Source organism: Marmota monax, unplaced genomic scaffold (genome assembly GCF_021218885.2).
Source record: "Marmota monax isolate L192 unplaced genomic scaffold, Marmota_monax_Labrador192_F-V1.1 WCK01_AAM20220418_F8-fsc00074, whole genome shotgun sequence".
NCBI classification, from domain to species: Eukaryota; Metazoa; Chordata; class Mammalia; order Rodentia; family Sciuridae; genus Marmota; species Marmota monax.
Genome location: NW_026694232.1, coordinates 9,152,200 through 9,174,157, shown reverse-complemented (window position 1 = coordinate 9,174,157; position 21,958 = coordinate 9,152,200). Strand labels below are relative to the sequence as shown.

General features: G+C 36.2%; 1 protein-coding gene across 5 annotated transcripts in view; it reads left to right on the top strand.

Moving 5' to 3' along the window:
- The window catches only part of Dcun1d1 (defective in cullin neddylation 1 domain containing 1), a 42,742-nt gene extending 21,260 nt beyond the window's left edge, over positions 1-21,482 (top strand). For all 5 annotated transcript variants that reach the window (XM_046466862.2, XM_058586212.1, XM_046466863.2 and 2 more), the window contains 3 exons: positions 15,916-15,998; positions 16,218-16,314; positions 18,722-21,482. In XM_046466862.2, the coding sequence (XP_046322818.1) occupies positions 15,916-15,998; positions 16,218-16,314; positions 18,722-18,801 (260 nt within the window). In that variant the 3' untranslated portion in view covers positions 18,802-21,482. The remainder of the gene's footprint in view (positions 1-15,915; positions 15,999-16,217; positions 16,315-18,721) is intronic.
- Positions 21,483-21,958: the final 476 nt, after the last annotated feature.

The following is a 21,958-nucleotide window of genomic DNA, read 5'->3' as shown; positions in this document are numbered from 1 at the left end:
GGTGTTTTTCCTTTTTTTTGCCTTAACTTTCTTTCCATTTCTTTTATCTCTCAGTGCTAAGGATGGAACCCAGGCCTCACAGATTAGCTAGAGAAGAGCTCTGCCACTGAACTACACCCTGAGCCATATATAACTTTATTTCTTGGGACATCAGGCTAGGGTGCTTTGTCTAGCACCATCTGATTCAATCATCTGCCATTTTTGATACTTGTTAGCATTTTAAATTTGAAAGGGATTCTTAAAGTCCTCTATAAAAGCTAACCTACCATGATGCTCATTTAGTTTCTCCTTTTGAATATACAGGATGAACATTGTTTTAGGAAGTTGTCTGTTCTGTCACAAAATAACTTGTGATTACTCAGTTCTACCTTGTTAAGCTAACATCTTTGTCCTTATAACTTCTACCATTGCTCTTATTTGTTCTTTAGTGCGACAAAGAGGAAGTCTCACCATTTAAAGATTACTATCATTTACCCCTTGTATTATTTTCCCCCAGTTCAGCGTTCCAATTTATTTTGTTTTTATTTGAGGATGTGTTTGTTATTCCTGTTACTGTTCCGCCAAACACATTTCCAGTTCATTGGTTTCTCTCAAAAGAGAGCTCTTAAAGCTACACATGAATCTGGGCATGGTGGTACACCATCCAGTAACTCTGGAGGCCAAGGCAGGAGGATTATTGCAAGTTTGAGGACAGCATCAGCAAATTAACGAGAACTTGTCTCAAAATAAAAAATAAGCTGGACACAGTGGCGCATGCCTGTGGTCCCAGCAGGTTGGGAGGCTGAGGCAGGAGGATTGAAAGTTCAACTCAGTGAGATCCTGTTTCTAAATAAAGTACAAAATAGGGCTGGGGATGTGGTTCAGTGGTTGAGTGCCCCTGAGTTCAGTCCCCCCAGCCAGCCAACTAACCAACCAACCAACCAACCAATCAACCAATAAATAAATAAATGGACTGGGGAAGAGGCTCAAAGGTAAAGGTAAAGGTAAAGCACTGCTGGATTAAATTCCCAGTAAACTACCCCCACAAACAAATAAATAAACAAAAACTGAACACAATATTCCAGATGAGGGCTGTTTAATATAGAGCACTGTTGATATATTATTATTTGTGAGACTGGTCATTCTATTAATTTTGTTTAAAGATGATATATTTTCTTTAGCAGCCATGGCATTTTAAGGACCATGCTGAAATTTTGTTAGACTAAATAAAGTCTATAGGTCATTTTATTGTGAATTGCGGTTCAGTTAAAATCTTATAACTGTGTAGTTGATTGAAAAGATTATTAAACATTGTGATTATAATTGATTATAAAACATTATTAAACATTTATTATAAAGCTAGGTGCAGTGGTGCATGTCTGTAGACTCATCATTCAGGAGACTGACATAGAAGGATCTGGAACCAAGGAATTCCAGGCCTACCTGGATGATGTAGTGAGACCCCTGAGTCAAAAAAGAAAAAAAAAAATCTTTTTTACTTTCATGTTTAGAAATGATTTATAGTGCTTAAAAGAGCATTTTCAGGGCTTTGGGTTGTGGCTCAGTGGTAGAGAGCTTGTCTAGCATGTGTGAGGCCCTGGGTTCAATCCTCAGCACCACATAAAAATAAATAAATAAATAAAATAAAGATATTGTGTCCAACTACAACTAAAAAATAAAAAAAAAGAAAAATAAAAAAATAAAAGAGCATTTTCATCTATAAAATTTCATTTTGTTCTCATAACAACCCTTTGAGCTAAGTAAAAAATGCTATTCTATTATATTAAAATACTCATGGACTGACTAATTAAAAACACATAACTTTATAGTTGGTAGAACTAGGAGTAGACTCCAGTTACTTATGAGTACGTTCTGTATGCTTTTTGTTATATTATCCCTAACTGTAGGGATTTCTTTTTTTTTAATTTTTTAATTTTATGTTTTAAATTTTATTTTTTTTAAATACACGACAGTGGAATGCATTACAATTCTTATTATACATATAGAACACAATTTTTCATATCTTTGTATATACAGTATGTTCATGCCAATTTATGTCTTTAGACATGTACTTTTTTGCATTACAATTCTTATTACACATAATACCACAAATTTTCATATCTCTGTATATAAAGTATGTTGGCACCCAGTTCGTGTCTTTATACATATAAAGTTTGGATAATGATGTCCATCACATTCCATCATCCTTGCTAATCCCCTGCCCCCCCTCCTTTTTCCACCCACCCCTCTTCCCTGTCTAGAATTCATCTATTCCTCCCATGCTCCCCCTCCTTACCCCACTATGAGTCAGCCTCCTTATATCAGAGAAAACATTCAGCATTTGTTTTTTGGGGATTGGATAACTTCACTTAGCATTATCTTCTCCAACGCCATCCATTTACCTGCAAATGCATGATTTTATTCTCTTTTAATGCTGAGTAAAATTCCATTGTGTCTATATGCCACATTTTTTTTTTTTTTATCCATTCATCCACTGAAGGTCATCTAGTTTGACTCCACAGTTTAGCTATTATGAATTGTGCTGATATAAACATTGATGTGGCTGTGTCCCTGTAGTATGCTGTTTTAAGTCCTTTGGGGCTAGAATGAGGAGAGGGATATCTGGGTCAAATGGTGGTTCCATTCCCAGATTTCCAAGGAATCTCCTTACTGCTTTCCATATTGGCTGGACCAATTTGCAATCCCACCAGCAATGTATGAGCGTGCCTTTTTCCCCACATCCTCACCAACACTTATTGTTGTTTGTCTTCATAATAGCTGCCATTCTGACTGGAGTGAGATGCTATCTTAGAGTAGTTTTGATTTGCGTTTCTGTAATTGTTATAGATGATGAACATTTGTTGATTGATTGTATATCCTCTTCTGAGAAGTGTCTGTTCAGGTCCTTGGCCCATTTGTTGATTGGGTTATTTGCTTTTTTTGGTGATTAGCTTTTTTGAGTTCTTTATATACTCTAGAGATTAGTGGTCTATCTGATGTGTGAGGGGTAAAAATTTGTTCCCAGGATGTAGGTTCTCTGTTCACCTCACAGATTGTTTCTTTTGCTGAGAAGAAACTTTTAGTTGGATTCTATCCCATTTATTGATTCTTGTTTTTAATTCTTGTGCTAGGCGCTAAGATTGTGGCTCAGCAGTAGAGAGCTCAACTAGCATGTACGAGGCCCTGAGTTCGATCCTCAGCACCACATAAAAATAAAATAAAGATATTGTGTCCAATTACAACTAAAAAATTTTTAAAAAATTGTGCTATACGAGTCTTATTAAGGAAGTTGGGGCCTAATTGCACCTTATGAAAATTAGGGCCTACTTTTTCTTCTATTAGACGCAGAGTCTCTGGTTTAATTCCTAGGTCCTTGATCCACTTTGAGTTAAGTTTTGTGCATGGTGAGAGTTAGGGGTTTAATTTCATTTTGTTGCATATGGATTTCCAGTTTTCCAGCACCATTTGTTGAAGATGCTATCTTTTATCCAGTGCATGTTTTTGGCACCTTTGTCTAATATAAGATCATTGTAATTTTGTGGGTTAGTCTCTGTATTCTCTATTCTTTACTATTGGTTTACCAGTCTGTTTTGGTGCCAATACCATGCTGTTTTTGTTACTATTGCTGTGTAGTGTAGTTTAATATAAAGATAATAGTACCTACCCTCACTGGTTGCCAGCGATGCCACCTGCTCCACTCTTCCTGCTAAGGATTGTTTAGCTATTCTGGGTCTCTTATTTTACAGATGAATTTCGTGATTGCTTTTTCTATTTCTATGAGGAATGCCATTGGGATTTTTTATCAGAATTGCATTAAATCTGTATAGTGCTTTTGGTAATATGGTCATTTTGATAATATTAATTCTACCTATCCAAAAGCAAGCTAGATCTTTCCATCTTCTTTTTTTTTTTTTTTTAATTTTTTAATATTTATTTTTTAGTTTTCGGCAGACACAACATCTTTGTTGGTATGTGGTGCTGAGGATCGAACCCGGGCCGCACGCATGCCAGACGAGCGTGCTACCGCTTGAGCCACATCCCCAGCCCCAATCTTTCCATCTTCTAAGGTCTTCTTTGATTTCCCTCTTTAGGGTTCTATAGTTTTCATTGTATAGCTCTTTCACCTCTTTCGTTAAGTTGATTCCGAAGTATTTTTTTTTTTTTTTTTTGAGGCTATTGTAAATGGGGTAGTTTTCCTCATTTCCTTCTCAGAGGATTTGTCACTAATATACAGAAATGCCTTTGATTTATGGGTGTTGATTTTGTATCCTGCTACTTTGCTAATTTTATTTACTAGTTCTACAAGTGTCTGGTGGAGTTTTGGGTCTTCTAGGTATAGAATCATATTGTCAGCAAATAGTGCTAATTTAGGTATTTCTTTAAAAAAAAATTAAGGCATTGTGAATATTTTTTTAATCATCATTCCATCCACCCTAGTCAGTTGGTGACATTTTGTTCCCCTTAGGACTGTTAATTCATTTCCATGTTCATTCTGCACTCAACTGATCATTTTTTATGAAATCCCACATTGCCATATTGATTTTTGTTTGAAATAATGACATTGGAAAAAAATAAAATTATAAACTAACAAAAAATAGAATGACATTGAGAATATCTTTTTGCATTTTAAATTACAAACTTAAGGATTCATTCTGCAAGCTATTCAATTTTAGAAAACACTGTTTTTAGGATTTATCCTGAATTGTTCTTTTTCAGTTCTTCAGAATCTATGATAACTTTAAAAATGATTAAAATAGAGGTAATAGTAAGGACTCATCAGGTACTGTTATAAATGCTTTATATATATTAAGTCAGTCTCACAACAACCAGTGAGGGTAGGTACTATTACCTTTATATTAAAACGAATCACAAAGAGGTCAACTTGGTTGCCTGCATCACAGTAACTTAGGGGAAGAGTTGATGTTTACAAGACCAAAAGTCATGCTCTAAACTACTGTGTTTAGCCACCTCTTGTCTGGTGAGCCTGTTGTCTTTGTCACTCTATCTAAATAGTATTTTTTCCCTATAACTGGGGTAATTAACATCCTTGTACAATTTAATTCTATGTATGTCAGCTCTTAATTCTAATTAATTACTCTTTTTAAGACTTTTAAATTAAAAAACATTTATTGACTGCTTACTCTGAGAACCTGGAGTTAGCAGCATTTGAAGTCTTGGTCCAGGGGAGTTTGTGATGTTTTCAAAAGATAATAGTTTCTGAGCCTTGTTGGATGCATATTTTCGAGGCCAAAAGAAAAAACCCATTTCAAGTGTAGGGATTACCACGTACACTGGTCAGAGGTAAGTTCATTTGACTACACATACAGATATTTTCTGTACTACAGGGAATCATTGGAGAATTTTAACATAGAAGTAACAATAGATTCATTCAAAAAAGCCCATCTCTAAGAACTGGTCCTTTTAAAAGGAATAGAAGGACTTGATGAAGAGATACTGGTTATGGAGCTGTTGCACGGAGTAAGCTAGAACTGAAGAGTATCCTAACAGAAGCCCTCCACTGGGGATAAGAAATAGATATAAAATGTACTTAAGAGACAAAACCAAGAGTGCTTCTATTGGATGTGTGAGATGAGGAAGGAAATGGGTCTTCCCCAGAGAATTTCAATACCTTTAGGGAATATTTGGAAATCTGTAGGGTTGTTGTTTGGTAGTCACAGTGACCAAGGGTTTGTACTGGCACCATAGGGGTGCTAAATGGCCTACAATGTATGTGGAACATTTCCTCACTATCAGAAATTGTCTTTCTTTCTTTCTTTTTTAATTTTTAAAAAATATTTATTTTTTTAGTTGTGTACAATACCTTTATTTTGTTTATTTTTTATGTGGTGCTGAGGATGGAACCCAGGGCCTTGCACTTGCTAGGCGAGAGTTCTACCACTGAGCCACAACCCCAGCCCAGAAATTGTTTTTCATTGAGAAACATTGTGGGGTGTTATGACATTCACTGAGAGTGAAAGGAATAGCAGTTCTAAGGAGGTAAGAAATGAGTTAATTTTTAGCCCTGCTGAATTTGAGTTGTTTTAAGTACCCGAGTTGAAGATGACTTGAGGTAGGTAGCTATGAGTTTTTCAGAACTTGGAAGATTTTTCTAATTTAATGATCATTAGAGGTGGTCGAGTATACAACATGAAAAAAGGTATAGGTTTGAAGATCTGTTGAAGGAAGCAGAAGTCGTTATTATTAACACACACCTTACAGAATGCCAGCATTAGTTAATAAGTGAATGTAGGAAGATAAACCAGTAAAAGAGAATGAGAAGGCCTAAGATTACAGAGAAAAATTGATAGAGTACTGTCATCAAAGCTGAAGGAAGTGACAATTCTATTCAGCCAATGTGCTCAGATCTATCAAATATGGCAGACAAATAAATTAAGAACATAAAAAATACTTAATTTGAGGACTGGGGCTATAGCTCAGTGGTAGAGTGCTTGCCCCTCAGATGTGAGGCACTGGGTTTGATCCTCAGCACCACATATAAATAAAGATATTGTGTTCATCTACAAAAAAAAAAATTAAAAAAATAAAATACTTAATTTGGCAACCAGAATTATCTGATGACTGAATTTTGTAAGGTGAGCAACAAAGGTAGATACTAGTTACTAGTATTAAAGAGTGTGTGGGAGGTGAAGCAGTGGGGCACTAAATGTAGACCACAATAATTTCTCCTCTTTTGCAACCTGAGCTTTCATATACCATACATATGTAATCTTTAACTTGTAAGATTCTTTCTTTAGTGTGATCAGCTGACAAATAGGCATTTATACACGTCTTATGGTTGTAGGTATTTGAGTATTTTATTGTCATCCTTGTTTTATAAAAATTATTTGAAAATGGAGAAAACTACCAACACTAGTCTTAGTTTTCACAAATTTAATGCATTTGAAGTGAAGTGAAATCAAGTACATTAATAACAGCAAATCTTGGTTTCATGTGAATATTTACGGTGCTTAAGCCAGACCACTCTGTCGAGTTAGTGAAGGACAGAATTAAACAATCTGGAAGGAATATTGAGTATAGAACTTTTAAAGACTACAAAGACTAAAAAGGAGGTACAATTAGGAATTGATAATATTTTTTAGTACTCTTAACACTGGAGGATCTGAGTGGAGGTGTAGTGGCGTACACCTGTAATTCCAGTGGCTCAGGAGGCTGAGGCAGGAGGATCAAGAGTTCAAAGCCAGACTCAGCAAAAGTGAGGCTCTAATCAATTCAGTGAGACCCTGTCTCTAAATAAAATACAAAATAGTGCTAGGTATGTGGCTCAGTGATTGAGTGACCCTGAGTTCAGTCTCTGTTACCAAAAAAACCCCCAAAGAAACCAAAATTGGAGGATCTGATTTTGACTTTCATACATGGTTTTAGAAACAAATTATGTATAAAAGTAGAATACCACATCTACTATTTCAGGATATCTGTGAAGGGAAGAAGTAATAGGGTAGGTAGTAAAGGGGATAAGAGGTCCAAGGAATATTTTTAAAAGATAGGTGATCCCTAAGCATGTTTTTCTGTGGAGTGAGAAAAGCCAGAGGAACCGCAAGTTCCAAGTATAGAGAGAGGCCAGCTAGCTAATCAATATATAAGATTCCTTAAAAAGTGAAGGTGCTGGTCTGGGCTTGTGGCGCAGCGGTAGAGCGCTCACCTAGTACATGTGAGGCCCTGGGTTCGATCCTCAGCACCACATATAAATAAATAAATTAATTAATTAAATAAAGGTATTGTGTCCAACTACAACTAAAAAATAAATATTAAAAAAAAAAAAAGGTGAAGATGCTAACAGAGCAGGAATAAAGAGATGAAAGGCGTCTTGAATAGAAACGAAGAGGAGGTATGAGGTACCTTTTTTATTGAGTTTGAGGGGAAAGGATAGATTTAAGGTTTAAAAAAGTATTCATTTGTTTGTAAAACCATGAGATGTTTGTTCATTTGTTTGTTTGTTTGTTTCTTTTTTTTTTCTTTCTTTCTTTTTTTGTACCAGGGATTGAACCCAGGGGCACTCAAATACTGATAGCCACATCCCCAGCCCTTTCAGTTTTTTATTTAGAGAGAGGGCCTTACTAAGTTGCTGAGGCTGGCTTTGAACTCTCGATCTTCCTGCCTCAGCCTCCTGAGCCACTGGATAACAGGTGTGTGCTACCACACCCAGCTCATGCAGCAGTTTCTGAATGCCTGCTCGTTGTTGCAGTCTGTGAATTTGGGGATGTGTTTCACCTGTCCTTGCAGAAGTCAAGACCTGGTTAGATGGGAGATTAAAAAGAATAAAAAGATGGGAGAGGTGTGTGTGTGTGTGTGTGTGTGTGTGTGTGCGTGCGCGCGTGTGCGCTGGTGTTTGAATCCAGAGCCTTATTCATGCTGATCTTGTCTTTTGCCATTCAGCAACACCCCCAGTTCAAGGTGACTTGGCAGTACTGAGGATAGAACTCAGTGCCTCATGTATGCTAGACAAGCACTCTGCCACAGAGCTACATCCCCAGTCCTATAGATGGCCATTTTTAGTAGGTAGAACAGTGGACACCTTGCTAAAGTTATATGATATTAATTTGATGGCATCAGTGTTGAAATGGTGTTTTTGTCAAGGAGAAATGAAGATTGTACTCATTCAGGATTATAATTTTGGAGAGCAGTTGTGTCCTGAAAGACAAAGGAAAGGTTAAGAGGATTATATAGAAAGAGTGTGGTTGAAATAAAGTACCATGGAAGGGGAATAAAGGAAGGGATCTTGAGACTGAAGAAAAACTATAATGTTAAAAGGGAAAAAGAGCAAGAGATCAGCAGTGACTAAGAATATATGTGAAATATTGGTGTTTTTTTTTTTAAAGAGAGAGAGAATTTTATTATTTATTTTTTAGTTTTCGGCAGACACAACATCTTTGTTTGTTTGTGGTGCTGAGGATCGAACCCAGGCCGCACACCCCTGAAATATTGGTGTTTAAAGCTTAGGAGTCAGAATAATTTGAGTAGTATGTTAGCTTGTCATTGCTGTGAACAAAATATCTAACAAAACAATTTAGAGTAGGCTTAGAGTTTCAGAGGTTTCAGTTCATGATTGACTGGCTCCAAGGTAGAAACATCGTGGCAGAAGGGTATGGGTGTCCAGTGGTGGGATGGGAAAAGGGCCTGAGATAAAATGAAGTCCCCAAGGGCACATCCCTAGTGACCTATGTCCTCCAACTGTGCCCTACCTGCCTACAGTTAACACTACACCCCAGTCATCCAGCTGTTAGTAGATCCACTTATGAGGTCAGAACCCTCATAATCTAATCACCACCCCAGATTCCTATCTCAGGACATTGCTGTGTTGGGGATCAAGCGTTCATTCAACCCACGAGACATTGGGTAATATTCCAGATCCAACCATACATTCTTCCCCTTGCCTCCAGAGGCCCATGTTTGTCTGACAAGGCAAAATGCATTCTGTCCCATGAATCCCTGCAATCAATTCTACCTTTTCTTAAATAAATCCAGGTTTTGTGTCTATTCTTTAAAGTTACATACGTCCAGCATACAATGGCATAGAGTAATTATTCCCATTCCAAAAGGGGAGGAATAGGGGTATAGAAAGGATAGGACCAAAAGCAAGATGGAAACCAAGCAAGACAAGCATAAGTCTTTTTTTTAGCTCCATGTCTGATATCTAGGGTTATATGTAAGTGGCCAGATATGGGCCCTGGTGGTCTTGCTGGTTGCAGCCCACATGGCGCCTCTCTTGGGCTGGCTCCACTCATTCCCTGCAGTGTTCCTTGGTAGATGTCCCATGTTTCTGGCGTCTCTAACTTAGGGTGTCTAATGCAGCTTTGGCTTCACTTGGACAGAATCAGACATCACCCTCTCAGGGACTGCTTGCAGATATTCCCAGCCCCAACACACACTGCTTGGTCTCCCAAGCCTTCCTTCCTTTCATGAAACTAAAACTCCAGGATTTTGCATTCCTGCAAAACCAGCACCATGTGGACAATGCCAAAGTCTGCCAACAGCTGGAGAATAGCTGGACACTGTAGTAGCCTCTACCAGGGTAGCTGAGCACAGTTAAATGAACCCTGGGGAAACAACTTTCTAGTTAGCCCTTTGTGAGCAGGATGCTCCAGCTCTCCTCTGAAAGCAACATCTTTCAAATGAGCTTTCATTATGTTCTTGAGCCTGACATGGGTGTGGTCTTACCAATTCTGGAGATGCCTCAAAGCATCTTTCCTGTTGTCTCTGTAGAATACTTGTTTATTTTTAATTGTGCTAATATCTCAAGGAAACACAGATTGCTTGGCCCTAATTTTTCACACTTTTGTAAGTTGTGTAAATTTACAGTTTGGCCAAAATTTGGCAATACTGCCAATTTTCCAAATGTTTCTGCTCTTTTTGTTTATGGTTTCTCAACAGTGAACCTAACTAAAAGCCACATGTATTACCACTTGACTGCTATGCTGTTTCAAAATTTATTCTGCTAGATTAGTTTGCTACTTTTAATTTTGCCTCACCCCAGGTCTCAGGGAATAAAATGTAAACAAGTTCTTTGCTTGAATGTAACACATGTAGCCTCTAGTTATTTTCCATATGAAATCTTTTGAACATAGTCTTTACTGTCCATGTTCCTGTTGGCATTTTTGCCTTCTGAGCTCACACCTGAATGATCCATTAAACTCTCTTTACAGCATTCTAAGGGTTTTCTAGCCTGCATTTTTAAACTTCCAAAATCCTGCAAACCAGTTTCAGAGGTTTCTGAACAATGTGAACAGGTATAATCACAGGAATGACCCCATTCCTGGTACCAATTTTCAGTTTTAGGTTTTCATGTAACAAAATACCTAACAATAAGGGCTTGAAGGGGAGAAAGATTTATTTTGGATCACAGGTTTCAGAGTTTTGGGTCCTTGACCAACCAGCCCCAAGGCAGAAACATCATGGCAAAAGGGTGTTGCAGAAAAAATGCTGCTTAGTTCATGGCATCCAGGGAAGAGGTGGGACACACCAGGACATGATAAAAGTCTCCAAAGTATATGCCTTGGTGACCTGTCTTTTCCAACCATGCCTTACCTGCCCACCACCTCCCTGTAGTCTGTTCACTAGTTAGTGGATTTATTTGCTGATAAGGCCAGAGCCCTCATGATCCAATCATTTCTTCAAAACTTTACTTTCTGAACTTTGCTGCTTTGGGGACCAAGCTTCTGACACACAGACCTTGAGGGACATTCCAGACCCAAATCATAACAAGTGGCATAATGGTTAAAGTTCCAGGATATTTTACTTAAAATTTTTATTAACATGAAATATCGCTTATTGTTATGGGATTCAATGTGTTATTTCAATACATGCATAATGGTGTAAAACTGGTCAAATTGGGATAATTAGTATTTCTATCTCTTTTTTTAATATTTGGAGGTTTGAACTACTTCTAGATCTTCACAAAGTATATAATAAGTCAGTGTGAACAGTAGTTGTCTTATTGAACTGTGGAACACCAGAACTCCTTCTGTGTTTTGGTACATTTATTCAATCTCTGTCTATCCCCCAGCCTTTAGTAATTATTATTCTGAATTCAAGTTTAACTTCCACATGTGAGAGAGAACATGCACTTCTGTATCTTATTTTACATAATGTAATATCCTCCAATTCCATCCATTTTGCTGCAAATGGCAGGACTTCATTCTTTATGTCTTGAGTAATATTTCATTGTGTATATATAGCATACTTTGTTTATTCATCCATTGATGTGTGCCTCTGCTAATTCTGTATCTTGGCTATTGTGAATAGTGCTGCAGTAAACATGGGGAGTAGATAATCTCTTTAATATGCTAATTTCACTTCCTTTGGATATATACCCAGAAGTGGAATACCTGGATGTATAGTAGATCTGATTTTAGTTTTTTGAGAAACTTCTATACTCTTCAAATTGATGCACTAATTTATATTACATTCTACCAGTAGTTTAAGAGAACAGTTCCCTTTTCTCTGCATTCTTGCCAGCAATTGTGACTTTTTTTGGGGGGGGTGGGTAGATGGATACAAATATCTTTATTTAGTTTTATGTGGTGCTAGGGATTTAATCCAATGTCTCACGTGAGTTAGGCAAGCATTCTACCAGTGAGCTACAACCCCGGCCCCATGACTTTTTTTAATAGTAGCTATTCTAACTAGAGTAACATGATAATTCATTGTGATTTTGATTTGCATTTCCCTATTTGCTAAGGATAAGGAGCATTTTTTCCACATATTTCTTGGTTGTTTGTATTTGTCCTTTTGAGAGATACTTGGTCAGATCATTTATTCATTTTTTATTTATTGTTGAGGGTTTTTTTTTGTTGTTGTTGTTGTTACCAGGGGCACTTAACCTCTGAGCCATATTCCCAGCCCTTTTTATATTTTATTTAGAGACAGGGTCTCACTGTGTTGCTTAGGGCCTTGCTTAGTTGCTGAGGCTGGTTTTGAATTTGTGATCCTCCTGACTCAGCCTCCTGAGTTGCTGGGATTACAGGCATGCGCCACTGTGCCCAGCGTTTGAGTTCTTTTTTGCATTCTGGGAGTAGTCATTTGTCACATGAATAGTTTGCAGATATTTTCTCCCATTCTTTTGGTTATCTCCTCACTCTTTCCTTTTCTATGCAGAAGCTTTTTGGTTTGACAAAATTCATTTATCTGTTTTTGCTTTTATTTCCTGTGCTTTTGGGGTCTTAATCTAGAAAAAGTCATTTCCTGTGTGGATGTCTTGAAGTGTTTCTTCTTTTTCCTAGTAGTTTCATCATTATGCAGGTCATCTGTTTAGGTTTTTGATCCATTTTTGTGTTCGCTTTTGCATAGGCAACAAATAGGAGATATATTTTCGTCTTCTGCATATGGATATCTAGTTGTCCCAGCACTGTGCATTGAAGAGGCTGCCCTTTCTCCATTGTCGTCTTTGGCAAGAACCAGTTGTCTGTAGATGCAGGGGGTTATTTCTGGGATTTCTGTTCTGTCCAATGATCTGTGTGTCTGTTTTAAGCCAATACCATGATGTTTTTGATTACTATACTTTATCAGATATTATGAAACCTTCAGCTTCTCTTTCTCTCTTTCTTCCTTTCCTTTCCTTCCCTCCCCTCCCTCTTTTTTTTTTTTTTTTTTTTTTTTTTGGTGGTACTGAGTCCAAGAGGCTTCTCTGATTTATATCTCCATCACCCACCCACCTTTTCTTGTAGACAATGTCTTGCTCAGTTACCCCAGCTGGCCTCAAGCTTGCAATCCTCCTGCCTCATCCTTCCAAGTAGCTGGGATTATAAGCATATGCCATCATTCCTGGCTTCAGCTTTATTCTTTTTGTTCAGGATTGCTCTGGCTACTTATTCTTTTTTTTTTCCGTTTCCCGATACTTGGGATTGAATTCTGAGCCTTATGCATACTAGGCAAGCGCTCTGTCATGTATCCCTGGCCATTATTTGAGACCTTTTGTGTTTCCATATGAATAATAGTTTTTTTTTTCCCCCTGTGAAGAATGGCATTGTTATTTTGATAGGGATTGCATTGAATCCTTAAATTGTTTTAGGTAGCTATGGACATTTTATCAATTCTGTCCACGAACATGGGGTATTTTACCATTTTTTTGACATTTTGGGATTCAGATCTTTGGTTGAATTTAATCCTGTGTATTTTCTTTTATAGCCATTGTGAGTGACATTGCTTGCTTTCTTAGCATGTTCTTTATTGGCATATTAAAAATGCTGCTGATGTTTGCATGTTGATTAAAGCTCTTACAGTTTAACTGAATTTGTTTGGTTAATTCAGTCATCTTTTGGCAGCGTTTCTTTTAGAGGAGCGTTTGCTTTTGGACTAGAGTAGAGGTAGGAACTGTCCTAATAGAGTGCGTGGTCATAAGACATTTCACGTGGACATTGAATACCTTCAGAATGGTGACAGAACATGGGATCAAGAAGGACTGAACCAGTTACCAAAGATGTCAGCAAATGTGGCAGATTTGATTAGGAGCTTGGTAGAAGGATAGAGCTGAGAAGGGATTAAGTGATAGATTTAGTTTTTAGGTATTTCATAAAGCATGAAGGTGAAAGAGTAGTGATTTAGAGGTGGTAGTGGTGATCTAAGAAAAGTGTCCACGTTCTTTTGAGAGGGAAATGCAGCTGTCACTTGAAAGCAATGCTGTAAATTAGGATTTAGATAACACAAGAGGATTGAAGGTTACATTCTCTAAAAAAGTTCAGGATGCAGAATTTAGTTGTATTGTAATGGGCATTCAAGGGGCACTGGAGGATCAGAAAGGAAGACCTATAGGGACAACAAAAATCTGGGGGGAAAAGGCCAGTTACGGGAATTGAGATAATAGAAAAGGTAGTGGAATTGGGATAATAGAAAAGGTAGATTACCAGATAGGTTTGCAGTTTGGATTAATGGCTAGGAATGATAAAGGGGATTAACCAGTCTGAACATTTAAATGGAATTCTGATAAAAGTTGTTTAGTGTCTTCTTGAGATAGAAGGGGGATTAGCAGAGATGACAGCAGCTATATAGATATGATAATCAAGCTTTAGCATATCTTGGTCAAATCACTAAGGAGTATTTGAGTGGAGTGGAATTATTAACATAGAATATTACTGTTTCTGGAGAGATTTTCCTTCAGGTTGGCTTTATTCTCTTAACTCTTGGGGAAATGGTTGTTTAATCAGTTAACTGTTAATTATCCTAGTTTCAGATTCTCTTCATATGATAGAGAAAATTCTGTATCATTAGAGAGATGTTGAATACCTCCCCCTTCTAGCATTCTAAGAAATCTCATAAGAGAAAGTGAGATTAGACATTAATTCTATACAATTTTTTTTTTTAAAGATATTGGGGATCAAACCTAGGACCTTACTCATGCTAAATTCACAGCTGCTTTTTTTCGTATTTTGTGACAGAGTTTTTCACTAAGCTGCCTAGACGGTCTCCAACTTGCAATCTTTCTGCCTCAGCTTCTCTTGTAGCTCAGATTTTGGGTGTGCATTTTCCTAATCTCTTATGTGTCCCCAGATTGTGTTCTGAACATATAAATTTGCTCATAAAAGCTAGATTACTTTCTATTTTAATTCCTTAAAAGAGATTAGCTCATGCTGTCATATAACAGTTGTAGTTATCATGTTGGTAGTATTGCTTCAGTTGTCTCTGCTCTGAGACCAAGTGTCCCTTCATATAGTATATGTATGTGTGTGTATATACATATGTATTAATTATTGGTTTTTAATTTACTTACCTGCAGTACTAGGAATGAAACTGAGAGCTTCATGTAAGCACTCTGTCACTGAGCTACATTCCCAGCCTATATCAGTATTCTTGATGGTCTCTTTGTGGTCAGGACCAATTTGGAGTGGGAGATTTTTAGGATTGTGAGTAGAAGTTCTTTGCATTCCATCCTATAGTTGTGTATCATTGATTCCCAGTTGTGGACAAATTTGCCTTTCAGGGAATCTTTGTCAATATCTGGAAACATTTTTTGTTGTCTCCACTTGGTATGGATTGAGACTGCTACTGGCATTGAGTGGGTAGAGACCAGGGATTCTACTGAAAATCCTACATTGCATAGGACAACCTCCCACAACAAAGAATTATCTTGCTCAAAATGTTTAAATTGCCTTGGTGTACATTAACTAACATCTGAATACTTAGTGACTAGTTAAGGGCTGAACTACATGATCTAATTTAAACTGTAGGACAGTTCTGTGAGGTAAGTGGTAAAGTGTTATCACTTTATTATGAAGGAAGGCCTTGAAGGACCATTCATCATGAGAAAACAGGATACAAACTTTAGGAAATTTTTAGTACATAAGTATTCAGGATACAAGTGTGGTTTTTTTTTTTTCTTTTTTGGTTTGTTTTTTTAAAAGGCCTTTCTTTAGTTCTTATTCTTTTGCAGGGACAAATATTTATAGAATATTTATGGAAGTACATAATTTATTTTTAATCTTACAGATCTAGAAATGGCCATTGCCTACTGGAACTTAGTGCTTAATGGAAGATTTAAATTCTTAGACTTATGGAATAAATTTTTGTTGGTAAGTTCACATTTTCTATAGTTCCATATATTTTCTCCATGATTATGCTGTATGTAAAGAGGAATTAACATTTTAAAGCATGATTACTCATTTAAGAGCATGTAAATGGACATAGAATAAGAAATTTGATTATCAGAATTGCATTCTTATATTTAGTGTCATCTGGACTATTTTTTTCTAACTCTTTATAGTGATACGAATGTTTTTATTTTTCAATAGGAACATCATAAACGATCAATACCAAAAGATACTTGGAATCTTCTTTTAGACTTCAGTACAATGATTGCAGATGACATGTCTAATTACGATGAAGAAGGTAATAAAACTTTTTTTTTTTTTTTAATTTGCTATCTTTTATGTGGTGGGGGCGTTACTGGGGATTAGACCCAGGGGCACTTTACCACTGATGTAAATTACCTGCCCTTTTGTATTTTTTTGTAACAGGGTCTCACTAAATTGCCCCTTTTGTCCTTGACTTTGGAATCTTTCTCTCTTAACCTCCCTGAATCATTGGGATTGTAGGTATGCCCTGTTTCTAATTTTTTTTTTTTTTGTTACCGGAGATTAAAACTAGGGGTGCTTAATCACTGAGCCACATCCCCAGTCCTTATTTTTTACAGACAGGGTTTCACAGAGTTGCTTAGGGCCTTGCTTAGTTCTAGCCTTAAACTTGTGAGCCTCTTGAGCTGCTAGCGTTGTAGCATGAGCCACTGTACCCAGCCTCTAATCTCTTTTTATCACATATCCCTGAACTTCCTATCCAGAGGCTGTTTTTCTTAGAGTTGAATTTTCCTCCTGAGCTTTTATTTATTCTCTTTTATTTTTTGGTTTTGGGGCTTCAGCGTGTTGAATTTATCCTGTCATATGAAGATATAGTTTTTTTTTTTTTTTTTTTAAGTCTTTTTTAGATGTTGGTGGGCCTTTATTTTGTTTTATTTATATGCGGTGCTGAGATTCGAACCCAGTGCCTTGCACATGCTAGGCAAGCACTCTCCCACTGAGCCACAACCCCAGCTCCCAAGATATAGTTCTTTATCTTTAGTAGTATTCTTTCTTCACTTATCTCTGCTTCAGGACCAGTTTAAAGGCCAAAAGGTCCTGGGCATTAGCCAAGACTGCCACTTCTGAGCTATGCCCCCAATCCCTATGTATGCTATTTTAAATGTATGTAATGCCTTCATTTTCTTTACCATCTATATCATTTGGTTTCTTTAAAATCCAGTGAGTGGGTTAGAGGTGTAGCTCAGTGGTAGAACACTTGCCCAGCATGTGTGAGGCCCTGAGTTTGGTCCCCAGCAAAAGAAAAGAAAAAAAGCCAACCAGTATTCTTGTCTGCCAGAAAAACATAAGAAAAGCATGAGTGATTTTCACTTACATTTTAGATTTTCAGTTGAAAGAATATATTCTCTTCTTAATGTGTTCTTATATTTACTCCTATGTATTTTTATTGTTTTCTGCTAGTTTGCAAGCTCTTTAAGTTCACTGATTTTGCCTAATTTGAAATGCACTTTAGCTATAGGTATTCAGTAAACATTCATTGATTGAGTACTTTTCTGCTGTTTCTTCATAAAAATGATGCTGCCATCTACTACCACTATATACACTTTTTTTTGTTGTTTTAAATTGATTTATTCACACATACTTACCTAATCCCCCTCGAAAATTAACAGGATGGCTTTTTTTTTTTTGGTGCTGGGGATTGAACCCAGGGTCTTTTGCATGCAAGGCAAGCACTCTACCAACTGAGCCATATCCCCAGCCCTAGCAGGATGACTTTTTGAGATTGCTAAATATGGTAGTATTAGAAAATCTTCTATGGCTGGTCTTGACCTCTTTGTAGTGTCCTGGAACCATTTAAACTAACCAGGGATGGTGTCTTCTCTCCATTTTTGTTGTCATGTATTGTCTTCACTGTGTTTAATCTTACGTATGCCTGATAATTAGGCTTTCTGTTAGGTTTTATGCAAAACTAGAGACCTTCCTGATTTGGAGATTGGCATGAGGATATGTAGAGATGTGCATATGTGCAATTTAAAATCTTTTAGTCATTTATTTTCATGAAATAGAATAGATTTTGATACTTGCTGTTAGTTTTCTTTTTAAGAGTGCCACAAAGTGCCTGGAAACTTGTTTCTTCCTGCTATGCTCACAGCGCTGGCAGCATGTTATCACTTAATGGCCATCCATTAGGCTGCCAGTTTTGATCAAATTACTTCCGTTGCCAGACTTCAGTGGCCTTCAGGAAACCAGAATGCTGTAGTATTGATTGATTGCCAGAAGAATTATTTTTATCACTTAGGGAGCAACCATATGTTGGAATAACAGATTAGAGAGAATACAAGGAATATTTGGGGTAAAAACTACAAAGCTTGAATTTTGAAACACTTATTAGTGGTAAAAGATAAGAATGATATAATTTAACTCTTAGGAAGATATTTTTTAAAAACCAAAGGAAGGCTGAGTACAGTGGTACATGACTATAATCCAGTAGCTCAGAAGGCTGAGGCAGGAGGATTGTTCAAAGCCAGCCTCAGCAACTCAGCAAGACCCTAAGTAACTCAGCAAGACCCTGTCTATAAACAAAATGTAAGAAAGGGCAGGTGATGTGGCCCAATGGTTAAGTGCCCCTGGGTTCAATCTCTACTACCAAAAAACAAAAAAACAAAACCACCAAAGGAATCTATTAAAATATTAGCCTTACTTTGGTTTTTCTTTTTTCCCAGGAGCATGGCCTGTTCTCATTGATGACTTTGTGGAATTTGCACGCCCTCAAATTGCTGGGACAAAAAGTACAACAGTGTAGCACTAAAGGAACCTTCTAGAATGTACATAGTCTGTACAATAAATACAACGGAAAATTGCACAGTCAATTTCTGCTGGCTGGACTGAACTGAAGATCAATCCTCACAATTCAAACTGAGGGTTGAGACAAAACTTTAAGGATACATCTTGGACCATATCGTATTTCATTCTTCTAATGGTGGTTTGGGCTTGTCTTCTAGTCTGGGCCGCTCTAAACATTTATAATTCCAACGTTGTGGATTTCATCTTATATCTGTGGACCATCCTAGTTTATTCTCCCATAAGTCTTAGAAGCTTTATGGTGATTATTTTGAGGTTTCCATTCTCGCATAAAGCACAATGCTGTCTTCATCAGAAAACAGTTTGGCATAAGAATTAAACATAATGAACATCACAAACAATTTATAAGAACTTCTTAAATATATGCTTTGGGCTAGTTGCAAAGACTATGCTGATAGCACTTCCAATGAGAGTGATATATTTAAGTGTACTGGATCTGAAATGGTGTTTTGGTTTGGGGGGATATTTCTTTTTCCTGACAAATCATATGTGTTGTTGATGTGCGTAGAGAATCTGATGAAAGAAACGTCAAAATAACCAACGTGAAAAATTTTTAGGATAACTTGGTGCCTACCTGAAAAATGTGTTTCAGACTCATAATTTCAAAAAGGTTTCACAGAACTAGTCTGCATTTAACTTTACCCATGTTTATATATAATGGTCCTACAGGGAGCTTTTATTTAGAAAATGTCTGCATAATGTTAGATTCCACTCTTATCTACATTATGCGATACATAATTAGATTTCATTATGCTTTTGAAATGCTTATATGCCTATCAATAAGTTAAACTATTTAATTTGTTTTGAATGTTTTGGGTTGCCACACAATACAATATTCTAAATTTAGGCATGAGGGTTTTTGTTTTTGTTTTTTTCTTTCTGGTCATCGCACTATGGAACACAAATGAAATTCTTTTAATTTATAAAAAGATAGTAGGAATTAAATTTTGGAAATGGTTGTGATGAGCCATGAAGTTCAATCTATATAATATAGGTACTGCTCTTTCAGAAAAGTAGTCCATTTTTGATGACTTCTTATTTTGTTGAAATTGCTTTAACTGCTAATCACTGTGGTTGCCAAATATTTACTTCAGGAGCAAAGATTTTCAAACAAGCATGTACTTGATGCAAAATACCAATCTGGCTTCTATTTTTGTAAACTTAGTCTTTTTACTGTTTTTCTTTCACTCAAATTAGTTCAGTTTTCACATCAAAGCAGAATACTCTCTTGTATGCATTTTTTTTATTACAAGACCCATGAACTGCTTTCCTGCTGAAAGTGCTCATTTCTCTGCTTATTTACTGACATGTGAAGAAGGGTTTATTGGTTTCTTAAACATTTCCGTAAGGCATGTTAAAAATGCTGAACTTCAAACGTTAGATGACTGTGGTCTCTTAATAGGAACAGATATTGCTTGGTATTTCCAGGTACTCTCTAAGGTCTAGTATTAAAAAAGGAATGTATGTATGTACTTCAGAATAGCAGTACGTTTTATGCAGATGTGGAAATGATTTTAAGAAACAATGACATTAAAACTGCTTTTTATTTACATGATTTGGAAATTGACTAAAAGCTTATCCCATAGATATTATATTAATATTCCAATCATAACTTTAATTGAAGAATGTAAGTCTGCAGAAAGAAAAATTATAAAATTTCTGTTCAGGTTACAGGAATTGGTTATTATAAAAGAAAAACAAAAGAAGGAAAAGAATCCTGCTGTTTTCAGTATTTCCTGATTTAATTTTTGTAAATATGAAGAGGAACTTCAATTATGAAAAAATTTTAAATGATACATATATGTGTTTTCTGTCTTAAAGATTCAAGTTTTATTTTCTGTCTTAAAGATTTCAAGTTATGTTATTGTTTTCAGATTGACTAATTCAAGTATGCTGTGTTTTGAAATGAGATCACATTAGCCTTTTTTTCCCCAATATAAATTGTTTTTCATAAAAATCTGATATTGGTTGTGGCCTAGTGCCTTGGATTTTACAGAATTTTCCTTTTAAATGCAAGCCCTCTTCAACAAAATAGTGTTTGTCATCAGTTTGGTACTAAACATTTATAATTACTGTGTAATTATAAACGAAAATACATAAAACTTTGAATATAATTATGTAGCATTAAAGTTAAGGTTGTTCACTATGATGGCATCTTAGAATTAAACAAAACTATTACTAGGGCTGAAAAGAGAAAATTGATTTAATGTGGTGTGATTATTCTGAGGATAAATGGTTACAGGGATATTTTGTACTAAATAATGCTTACACGTATGGTTGTATGCATGTGTGAGTGTGTGCGAGTTTGTGAGAGAGGAAGACACATACACACACAACTTGAATTGCTTTAATTCATAAGTGTTTCAGTCTTCATTCTGGTCACCTCCCCATGCTGATTCTTTGTTTCAAACTGACCCACAGGTACAGTTTCGTTTTTGCCAAATGTCAGAACAGGTACACATTTTAAAATGTATAAAATTAGAAGTACCCACATATAAAAATACTTGAGAATCAAGGTTATCTTTAGTAAATATCATCTGCATATCTCTGTAAGTTCAATTGTGTTTCTTATAATCCCTGTCATATTACCAACAGAGGCAATAAAAGCTTCAGTGAAATTGCCATGATAAATCTTTTCACATATTATTTCAGTGTATTATTTTTGAAAATACTAAAATATACCTGAAAACTTTTCCAGGAAGAATAATTATTCATAAAGAGCATTGTAATGGCAAGTTTTGGGGAGAAAAGATATGCCAAGTCTTGTTTACTACATTTAAAATGTTTACAACTATACTGGGCTGCTTTATTTAATTAACAATACTATAGTTGTGTAATATGGCATTGTAAGTGTGTTTTCTTCATTAGACTTTTAAAAAGTTTTAATGAGAGCAAGTACATTTATTTAACAAAAACCTGGAAAATCTTTTACATAATATCCTTACCAGGAGAATTCTTATTCCCCTCAGGTTTTAAGTGAAGTGTTATTTATTTTTTATTTGATGATAAGAAGTATGAGTAATTGTAGCAAGTTTAATGTGCACTTTGCTTAGAGTTTAAAACATGTTACTTTCAAGACTACTTACTGTAGACCTGTA